The 10,002-nt window shown below is 37.8% G+C and overlaps 3 protein-coding genes across 5 annotated transcripts; 1 reads left to right on the top strand and 2 right to left on the bottom strand.

Annotated features, from left to right (window-relative positions):
- Positions 1-458: 458 nt before the first annotated feature.
- Positions 459-2,512, bottom strand: LOC139817152 (cytoplasmic 60S subunit biogenesis factor ZNF622-like). Its single transcript, XM_071785008.1, has 3 exons — positions 2,366-2,512; positions 1,219-1,930; positions 459-1,019 (listed from the first exon to the last, which is right to left on the bottom strand). Exons 2-3 carry the CDS (start codon positions 1,874-1,876, stop codon positions 532-534), a joined length of 1,146 nt encoding a protein of 381 aa, XP_071641109.1. The 5' UTR covers positions 1,877-1,930; positions 2,366-2,512; the 3' UTR covers positions 459-531.
- A 245-nt stretch (positions 2,513-2,757) lies between these two features.
- On the top strand, positions 2,758-7,308 carry LOC139817133 (rho GTPase-activating protein 19). 3 transcript variants are annotated; one of them, XM_071784977.1, is made up of 7 exons: positions 2,758-3,037; positions 3,322-3,488; positions 3,554-3,763; positions 3,845-4,221; positions 4,294-4,647; positions 4,755-5,501; positions 5,643-7,308. In XM_071784977.1, exons 1-7 carry the CDS (start codon positions 2,913-2,915, stop codon positions 6,369-6,371), a joined length of 2,709 nt encoding a protein of 902 aa, XP_071641078.1. In that variant the 5' UTR covers positions 2,758-2,912; the 3' UTR covers positions 6,372-7,308. The 3 variants fall into 3 exon arrangements, with proteins under 3 accessions (XP_071641078.1, XP_071641087.1, XP_071641068.1); XM_071784967.1 differs by having other exon boundaries at positions 2,759-3,037; positions 3,319-3,488; XM_071784986.1 differs by lacking the exon at positions 4,755-5,501 and having other exon boundaries at positions 3,319-3,488.
- A 334-nt stretch (positions 7,309-7,642) lies between these two features.
- On the bottom strand, positions 7,643-8,771 carry Lsm1 (U6 snRNA-associated Sm-like protein LSm1). Its single transcript, XM_071785019.1, has 3 exons — positions 8,468-8,771; positions 7,999-8,183; positions 7,643-7,894 (listed from the first exon to the last, which is right to left on the bottom strand). Exons 1-3 carry the CDS (start codon positions 8,523-8,525, stop codon positions 7,721-7,723), a joined length of 417 nt encoding a protein of 138 aa, XP_071641120.1. The 5' UTR covers positions 8,526-8,771; the 3' UTR covers positions 7,643-7,720.
- Positions 8,772-10,002: the final 1,231 nt, after the last annotated feature.

Raw genomic sequence — 10,002 nt, 5'->3', positions numbered from 1 at the left:
TGAACTTGTATATTTATTACGTTTTATCGAAAGCGGCGACCCCTCGATTGTGATACGGAGGTTGCTCTGGATATAACAAACGGGTCCATATTATAAATTAAAAAAGAGAAGTTATTCGAAAAGAAAATAAAAGACATTTTTGTCGATGAAATATGTTATAAAAAAAGTATTAAGTACACACAAGTCACTTTGTAAGGACGTCCGTCAAATGCGAATTATAAAGCGATTTATAATTTGTATTGTACATCCTTTAAAAAAGGATAATATAAATTTTGATTCCATAGAGCAATTGAAATGACGTTTCGTTATGAAGCGCTTGAGTTTGAATTTTATTTTAAGTTAGAGTTAAGTAGTTATGAGCTCATTTAATAACTCATTTAAATTGTTCATTGTTGTATCCATAAATAGTAACAAAATGTAATAGTACAGGGATAATCAATTTTATCTTATACAGTTAATTATATTTTTAATAATTTATGTCTTTTTAAAATACGACATATAGGTACACAAGGAGCATACAATTAGATACGATTAAAAGTTCGTTTGTTGTCTGAAATGCTTCTGCAGTTTGTTCTGTTTGACTTGTAGCTGCGTTGAGTACTTCGCTTGGATTCGTTGGAACTTCTGAATGTCTCGCTTCGTCATTCGGGCGGCCTCGAGTTTCTTTTCCACGGTACCGAACGATGCATCCTTTATCATCCGCTTATGCGGCCAATATTTCAAGTTCTTTATCGTCGCTGCAGTTCCTACTGGTACATTCTGCTTACAGTAAAGTGCCAAGGCACGATGGATGATCAACTTGCCAGACGGTAACTTCATCATATAGGCCTCGTCATCTAAAACTTCCGGCGATTCCGGTGATTCTTCATCCGGATTGGCATTCTCAGCATCTGGATAGCTGGACGAGTAATCATAGAAAGACAAAAATTCAAGCATCGCCTCTCCTTCGAACAACATTTTGCAGTGGCCCTTGTCGATCATATGCATTTTCACTGCTTCTGAACTTCGCATTTTCCTTCCTGTAAAAATATGCAAATTTTAATTCAATTCCAAGTTTACTCAAATCGCGATTTTTTCTGTTTAGTTCAATTTTCTAATTTAACTCTTTTTATTTTAATTCCAATCAACATTTATTTTAAGAACGTTTACAATAAAGTGTTTAATAGAATATAATGGAAAAAAAGTAGTTGATTGAATAAAAGAGTATTATTCGTCTACCTGAGTCGTTACACCAAATGCACTTCAAGTCGGTGCAAATTTTCTCTTCCAAGTACTTTAACAGGCCGTTTATATCCACGCAGTACTCAAGATCGGGTATGAAGAACGAATGTTTCTTCATCATGTGTCTCATATTGCACATTAAGGATTTGCTACGTTGGTCACAGAACAGGCAATTGTTTTCATAGATCTGATACTTGGTGTCCTCAAGCCACTCGTCCGAATCCAAAGATTCTACATCCGAATCCGTTTCGATTTCCTCTTCGTTCTCATTGGACATGTCTTCTTCGTTCTTACTGGATATATCCTCCGTGCTCGTTAATTTTTTGCTGAAAACCACGGTTTCATCCTTTTGCTCCAGATTCTTTTTATGAGCCTTCGAGGCTAGATGATTCTTGTACTGCTTCTGACTGCCAAACTTCTTTCGGCAGACTTCGCAGAACTGCTTATCCTCAGTCTGTTCCGCAATATTCTCGCGATAAATCGCTTCCTTCCTCTGAAAGTCTTCGAGAGTGATCGGTGGCAATCCACTCACTGTTACATGTATGTTGTACCTGTGCCATTCGGAACGATAATGATTCCTGAACATTATCAAATCTGTGAACTTTACTTTGCACGTCCAACAAGTGAAGTGCTCTTCCTGCTGAGAATTCTCCATCGTATTTTTCCTTCTTGAGCAAACTCCAGTTAATGTGTGATTAATGGTAGATTTCTGTCGTATATAAAAAAAATAAAAAACTAAATTAACTGACGATAAAAAAAAGTTGCGTAATTGTAATTTAGCTTTCGATTAAAATAAAAAATGTTATTTCTCGCTGTAACAAATATTTCTATTCCTGCTAAAAGATACACAGAGCTCGATGAAGGATAAATTTATTCTGTTGTATTCAAAAAGTCCATTTTATTAATTAACTCAATTAAAATCATTAAAAACTGCGTACTTTAGATAAACAACTCTGTTTACTCGTTATCACGCGATAACGAGTAAAGTGAGTTGTTTATCTGTGCGAAAATAACTTGATGAATCCAACATAAAGATTCTCGGTGCGTGTACGTACAATACCACGTGGTATTTTGAAGGCTAGGCGAATTTAAAGAAGAAAGTTTCGTTGTTGAATCGTCAATTATACCACAATTACCGACTCACCTAATCCGATATTTTCAAGTTAATTCTTGCGAAGAGAAACCACCCAATCTCAAAAAAATCAAACAACTGCGACACACGTACCAGATGCACTGAGGACGTGCGACGTGCTCACATGTCAATCACTTGCTACGTCAGTGTTGCCAATATAACGGTGTCAGCCAGTAGTACCGCTTTATTTCGCGCATGCGTCCTGTATCAAATTAATATAATTAAATATAATAAATATAATAATATATATAATATAATATAATTTATTATATAATAAATATATCTATAATATAGTAATTGTATATAATTAAGATTGCATACATAAATTCCTCTTTTTCTTTTCACGTTGGAGTAGAGCTCTCTGGTTGGAGAGAAAAAGAGAAAAGGTGAACCGCGCGAGAAAAAGTTTAGCTAAAACGCGAACCGGCCTAATGGCGCTATCTGAATTATTTCGTGCATCATGACTGTCGGCGCGTCGTGTGATAGTGGTATCACTGCCGTTGCCGGATTCAAGATGTAGGGGAGCGCGTTTAAATTGCCTGTTCCACCATACACGACGATGGCAGACTTTAACGACGGGGTGGACGGAAAGCTGGCGTTTAGAATGCGAAAGGTCAACCCGGAGCAATTTCACACGCTCGTAAAAATGCACCTGTCCTTCGAATTGGATCTCAATACGGAAGAGTGAGTGATATACCCGTTGTTTTCACGACTATCCGTATATCTCACGATTGGTGTACCGTTGACACCGCTTCGATTCACAACAAGATTTCTGATACCGTAGCTTCGTTCTTCGTTCGTCTCGCATTTCACCAGTTTTACAGTTAACGCTCTCAACCGCTAGCTCATTTGTCATAACTCTGATAACTTATAAGCCATTCTCTGTTACAAGACTCGTTATAAAATATAAAAGTGTAAAATTATATTATTTGCACTCGATAACATTTTGATTGATCCTGCTTTAGCAGCGATGGTTCTAATGAGAAGGCAAGGTTGAAGAAATGGGGTCTCCTAAGCTTCACCAAGAAATCCAAGTCTTCGGTTAATTTGGATAAAGGTACAGAAGGTGGCATGTTGTCTGAGGATGGTATCAATCACTTGACGCAACTGATAGATTATCTGTCTAAGGAACAAAGTAAGTAAATATATCGGATAATGAGAAATTCAAGAATGGAATTAAATATAGTTTTTATCTTGCAGATATCACACAAGAGGGAATATTCCGACGAACCGGAAAGCTAACGAGGCAGCAAGACTTGAAAACAGCAATGTCTCAAGGCGTATTTTTAGATCTTGACGATAGTAGATTCAGTGTACACGATTGTGCCTCCGTGTTAAAAGGGTTCCTGGCAGAGCTATCTGAACCGCTCCTGACAGACCTACATTATCCGGCGCATTGTCAGATTGCTGGTAGATAAAAAAAAATGTGTAGTTTTACCTGTGTATGCTACACACGACGTTTGCCACCACAATTGTATCGATTATTTGCAGAATTGTGCAGCTTGGATGCAAAAACGAACGACGCGAGATTACTGAGTTCCTTACAATTATTGCTGCTGCTTTTGCCATCCCCTAACAGAATTTTACTGAAAGCTATTCTCACCCTGTTGAATAAGACAGCGAGTTACGAGCATAGTAATAAAATGAACAGCGACACGCTGGCCACTCTCTTTACGCCACACCTATTGTGCCCACGAAAGCTGTCACCCGAGGCCTTGCATATCAATTCTCAGAATCTGTCGTGTCTGGTCGCATACATGATTAGGAAAGGTACGGAGTTGTTTGAGATTCCACCGAAATTGGCTACAGATATAAGAGCGTACTGGTTGGAACAAGAGAGGAAATTATTGAGCCCTAAGAAGACTGATGTAAGTTTCCAGACTAAAAAATGACACTTTGCCCCATCCTTGCGCGATACGATAAAAGATTTACAATTACAGCTGAACGAGTCGGTACCGGACGCAACTAGTACAGCCCATACCGTGTTCAGTTTCGTCGATCGTAAATTAACGGCGAAGGCCAATTCCACGCAAGACACGCAGGCAGCCTTGGCTCAGTTGTACGCACATATACAAGCCATGCCAGAATCTGCCAAGAAGCGACGACTTGTGAAACAATTTAACAAGGAAAATGGACAAGGCACACCTAGGCACGTGAAGAATTGTAAAACTAAGAGTCTCGGAGATTCCATCAAGAAACATATTTTTCAAAAGAAGAGCCACAAAAAGTTCGTCGACATTAATATCGGATGCAATATCACTAGATCGAGCAGCGAAGAAAATATATTATCAACGGTTAGTTTCCTTATCTTTCTATCGAATATTTTTCGTTATATATTTATTATTTGTTTGTGTATAACAACAGCACGTTTTATCTGTTTTTCTTTGCATGTACTGTATAGAAACTAGAAGATTCATTTCTTCCGACAAGAGCGGTCCTTAGCAAATCGAATGACGAACTTAGCACGGAAAACTGTGATACAATTAACAACGATCTTTTACATGCCAAACACATGAGTAGTATAGATAGCATTAAGAATGAGACTTTGACAAATTATAAAGCAAAAAAGAAGCTATCGATCGATGAATCTATAAACGTGAAAGAGGAGTTAGATGGAAAGGACACACAGCATGACGCGAAACAGGATTTGGGTTCAATCGAGCTCAGTTTGAGTACAAGTTTGCAAGAAATTAATGTAATCATTAATGAGGACAGTCAATCTGACACTGGTAAATTAACGCGACCATTTAGCGAGCCACCCAACCTGTATTCCACTCGCAATGTAACTCACTGTGATAATTTAACGAATGACTGTATGCGGCGAAATTCGGAATCTACCCTCGCATCTATCGCAACAAGAAATACAGTACAAGTCTCTCCTTCAGAAACTTATACCTTGAACGCAAAGTCATCCGAAACTACCTTGAATGTTGATTCGCATGCTGAAAGTGCATGTACGCATAATTTACAGTCTCCGATGGTAAAAAACAGATTCAGGAATGTGTACGCTGTTCATACGTCGACGCCATCGAGTTTATTACGACGAAGCTTGGCAACTAACGACTATATCTTGACTCCTATTACTAACAATGATAGAAGCATGAGTCCGATTACGCAAAGCGCAACAAAAATGACGAAAGCCATGCAGGTACGTAGATTTCAAATATATTTCTATGTGAAAAATTTATATATATGTAATTGAAAAATATCAAGATATTAAAATGAATATCGAATTAAAATATCGTGCAATGTAAAACGAAAAATACATTTATCTTCTAATTTGTAACAGGAAACTATGATGACTCCGCGTTCCAGGAAGCCAGTGATGATTGTTTCAACTTCGAATCTATGCAATCTCGTCACCGGCAACAACAGCTGCGATTTGCGTGGATCGAATCTGGACATGGTTAGTGCAATAAATAATTGCGCTTCCATTTTAGAGGAATCCCAGACGTACAACAGTACGGACAATGCGCTGGCTCACGCGAAAGATGTCGAGAATAAAAAAAATAATAGATTGGACACCCTCGAGAAGCATAGCTGTGTACAATCGATCGCAAACTGTTGCGCCTGTACGCAACAAAGTTCGATGTCCATAACGAGCACGTTCAGGGAATATTTGTTATCGAGAAGCGTGTTAACCGCCAGTCCCGTCGATCTTAGTTTTACGTCGCGGACAGGGGACTTTGAGCAATCGGAATCCGATTTGAATATATTAAACGACGATACCCTGTCCGACAGTTTATTGTGTTGCTTGGACGGTAACCAACCAGAATCTGACACTTCCGGCATAGCATCCGGCAGCACGAATAGCGCGAACAATTCCACTGAGAAAACAGAGGAATTACCTTCTCCAAGAAAACGAGGGACCAGCTTACAGCGAAACGATTCTAAAAAATCCGCGAGAGAAAGCGTGGTCAAAAGCACGAGAAGCGAGGAGTGCAAACATAAGCTGCGAGACGAATCGACGTTAAATTCTGCGAAAATAAAAGATAGCTTTCAAGAGACATCATTTTAAGCTATTCATATAAATTATTTAATTATTAGTATTAGTATATCGTTAAGTATAAGTAGGTTTCTTTGTATACTTTAGGGGTGAAGAGAATTACGACATTAACTTAAGTTTTTTTTTTACCAATGTGACCTTATGACAGGGTGTCTTACGCAACTGGGCAGTGCTGTAAAACGGATTTTGGAGATAGAAAAAATACAAGACAAAATTAAATGATTTTAGATGCTTCACATTACTATGTTACTTTCGTGCATTTTTATAGATAAATGCTATTACAAGGCGTAGTTGCGTTTTCTTTAAATGAAATCCTATATTTTCAAGTACTAATTAATGCAGGTTTTCCTTCTCTTTACGAATAACTATTATAAAGTTATACTTGAAGATTGTTGCTTTAGAAATTATTTTAACCGACTGATTAGAAAAATATCTATTAGATGTTCGGGGTAATTTTTAAGCATTACTTTATAATAGCTTTTTGCAGAGGAGGAAAAACTGCATCGATTAGTGTACTCAAAAATATGTAGTTTTATTTAAAAATAAAAAACGCAATTGCACTTTCTAACCCACGCACAAAAATGCATGAAAGTAAAAAATGTGAAGCATCCAAAATCACTTAATTTTGCCTTATATTATTTTTTCCATCTTCACTCCCGTTTTGCGTGAAACATTCTATAAAATTCATATAATTTTGTCTCGAACGAAAATTGATTATCCAACAGTAACTGGATTATTTATTCCATTTATGTGGAAATTAAATCGTTACTAACTTTGTGCATATGATGCACGATGATGCAAGATATTTAGAAGACTTTCATTTCCCTTTCATGACAATCTTGATAAAAGACGTTTGTAAAAGCTATGTATTGCTATGAAATGCAACAAAGTATTTTTCTAATTCGTTCTGTAATCATCAAATTGCACAATACATAACTATATGCTTTGATGTTAAGTGTAATTATTATTTTTATACACCTTAAATAAGTGTACTATGCAATGCAAGGTTTAAAATATTTACAAGTAAAATTGTTAACAACAGTATTACGTGAGAAACAACTCGCGTAATACATTTAATTATAATTATATACAAAAAAATGAGATATTTTAAGGATTATTCAAGATCAATCTATGTTATATGTTGTATACAAAGTCGTGCAAATCAAAATCTAGAGAATAATATATCACTTTTTGTATTCTTAAATATAAGAACAGATTGTTAAAGATATCATGTGACTTTAACATTACGAATGTGGTCAGGAAATAATGAATCTTCTCGTGTGTATGAACGAGCAATCATTTAATTAATATAAATTGATTAGATAAAATTCATACAAAAAGGAATAATATACATTTGTACATCAGTACATATCATCGTGATTTAAATCCGGTATATATGCAAAACCTCGCTCCTTCAGAGCCTTGTTCACTCGCTTTTTCTGCTCCTGCTTCGACTCCTGTTCGCGCCTCTGAGCGTCCAAAATCTCATCCACCGTCACCTTTTTCAACGGCAACACCTTTTCCTTCTCTATATCCTGCAACGTGGGTGTATTTGTTAATTAAGTCCCACATAGGGATCATTAGTGTTTACCAGCAGAATTATATATAACAAATATCTTTCCATTCGTGAAACGCTTACTATTTCTCCTAAAAGCACAACGTTCTCCCCTCTTACTATGAAAATACCTCTCGGGATATCACCATACTCCTGACCGACGTGAATTCTTTCAATGGTACTCTGAAGCACTATATTAGCAAATTGATCGACACTTTTAAGATAGCCGATTAACGTTCTGCCATCCCTCAATAAAACCATAAGTTTCTCTAGAGACAAGAAATAAGTGTCACGTGATTCAACATATTAATAAACATTTGACAAGAACAGAAACTCCTCCAAATTTTAGACCTATTATGACTGTAATTTGACAAGTTTTATTTTATTTAAAAAAAATAATTATTAATTTGTGCAGCTCAAGGGAAGCTAGGACCAAATGACGGTAATAACGAAAGTGCTAAATATTGTAATAATTGTAATAATAATTAAGCGCCAGCACGTGGGTCTTCACGGGCCTTCACGATCGCACGAATAATCGGAACACGATACGCACTCTCGAGTTCTTCGAGCAGCGACGCTGTCCCCGGTGGCAATTCATTAGCCTCGTTCATTTCACCCGAGTCAAACGAGATTGACGAACAAATCGAGCAGCGAATCACCGGCTCTGGATCTCTCTAACGTCGATAACTGTCAATAATCCTTCCGCAGCCTCCGTTCAACGTGATCACGCTCGTCCAAGATTCCAAATAACGCTGCAGCGTCGCGAGATCTGTGATCCGAATGGAGAACTAGAAACGGCGAACAGAGATAATGGCCGCATTCCGATATTCACTGTCAGTACTAAGAATCTATATTTTTCTATATTTTATGTCACGTATACCATAGATTTTCAGTACTGACAGTTGTTGACAGTAAATATCGGAATGCAACCAATATCGATCTCGCGCTTGTTTCCTACGCTCGATACATCGATACACGAGAGGAAAGTACGCGATTTTATCGATACGCGTCGAATTCGTTTGCGTCACCGAATGCAGATGGCGACGGCGTGGCGTTACACATTTTTCGCGGCAAAAGTGCGACGGGCCGGAGTCCGGAGCCGCCGGAGTTGGTTTTTCGCGTCGTCGCGTGCGGCCCTGCGAGGCTTTTAATTCGAATAAATCCGAGTTGACGAGGAGTCGGGGCCTTTTAACATTCCAACGATAACCGGCGCTTCGGTTCGAGAGGAACGAGACTCCTGGGCCCGTTACTCGCTACACCCCTTCGTCGTCTTCTCTCCGCCGATTTGACCCGGCGCCCGGCGCTCGTCCACGCTCGTCGGCACCCGGAGCCCGGAGGATGCAAATCGTCTGTTCGCGTAAGCCGATATCGTAATTATTAATCGATCTTTATTCATCTCCGGCCTAAATAGCAGCGATATGTCTCTTCGTGCGCTCTCTTCTCCGGATAGCCGGAATCTATCGAGGACAGATTTGGACAGCGTCTGCTGTCTGCCGCAAATTTTGTCGACAGAATGCCAGCAGAAATATGACAGAGTCTGTTAACAAAATGTATAATGGCGGATTGCAGGATTAGGCGTTTACGCGTAGATACTTGGAGCTTTCCAGTGAGCGACACAAGTGTCGTTTTGTCTTTGTACCGTTACTTATTGCTAAAAAAGAAAGGTAGAACGACGTTTGCGTCGACTTGTGTCGCTTGCTGGAAAGCTCCCATAATCTACATATTTCTACATACATATGTATGCATAATGAGTAATCCGTGGATCATCGAACATTTATAATTTGGGAAGTAATATCGGGAATTTATGCTTTGTTTTCAGTTTTATTTTCAGTTACCATTATTTAGTTTGCGCACAATTTTTAGCATTTTTAGTATTATATTTCTTTTATGTTATCTGTACAGTTAATTAATAATTCAATTTTTAACTGAAATGCATCTAATTTAATCTAGTTTGAAACTATTTTAAAAAATTTTTTAGGATTGTTTGTAAAAATACAGTTTAAAAAAATTAATCAATCAGTTAATTTATAATATTTTACATTGCTTATATTGTCTGTATGAAAAAGGTTCGCATAAACATAACGTAAA

This window comes from Temnothorax longispinosus, chromosome 1 (assembly GCF_030848805.1).
Source record: "Temnothorax longispinosus isolate EJ_2023e chromosome 1, Tlon_JGU_v1, whole genome shotgun sequence".
Lineage (NCBI taxonomy): Eukaryota > Metazoa > Arthropoda > Insecta > Hymenoptera > Formicidae > Temnothorax > Temnothorax longispinosus.
The sequence above is the reverse complement of the archived record's forward strand: the minus strand, read 5'-3'. Positions and strand labels throughout refer to the sequence as shown.

Excerpts from the sequence above, each read along its gene's own strand:
- LOC139817152 (XM_071785008.1), bottom strand. The coding sequence starts at position 1,876 with ATGGAGAATTCTCAGCAGGAAGAGCACTTCACTTGTTGGACGTGCAAA. Across the intron at positions 1,020-1,218 it reads CATTTGGTGTAACGACTCAG|GAAGGAAAATGCGAAGTTCA; the intron begins GTAGACGAATAA and ends ATATTTTTACAG.
- LOC139817133 (XM_071784967.1), top strand. The coding sequence starts at position 2,913 with ATGGCAGACTTTAACGACGGGGTGGACGGAAAGCTGGCGTTTAGAATG. Across the intron at positions 3,489-3,553 it reads TTATCTGTCTAAGGAACAAA|ATATCACACAAGAGGGAATA; the intron begins GTAAGTAAATAT and ends TTTATCTTGCAG. Across the intron at positions 3,764-3,844 it reads GGCGCATTGTCAGATTGCTG|AATTGTGCAGCTTGGATGCA; the intron begins GTAGATAAAAAA and ends GATTATTTGCAG.
- Lsm1 (XM_071785019.1), bottom strand. The coding sequence starts at position 8,525 with ATGAACGAGGCTAATGAATTGCCACCGGGGACAGCGTCGCTGCTCGAA. Across the intron at positions 8,184-8,467 it reads GCTGCTCGAAGAACTCGAGA|AGAAACTTATGGTTTTATTG; the intron begins GTGCGTATCGTG and ends TCTTGTCTCTAG. Across the intron at positions 7,895-7,998 it reads TTGTGCTTTTAGGAGAAATA|GATATAGAGAAGGAAAAGGT; the intron begins GTAAGCGTTTCA and ends CCCACGTTGCAG.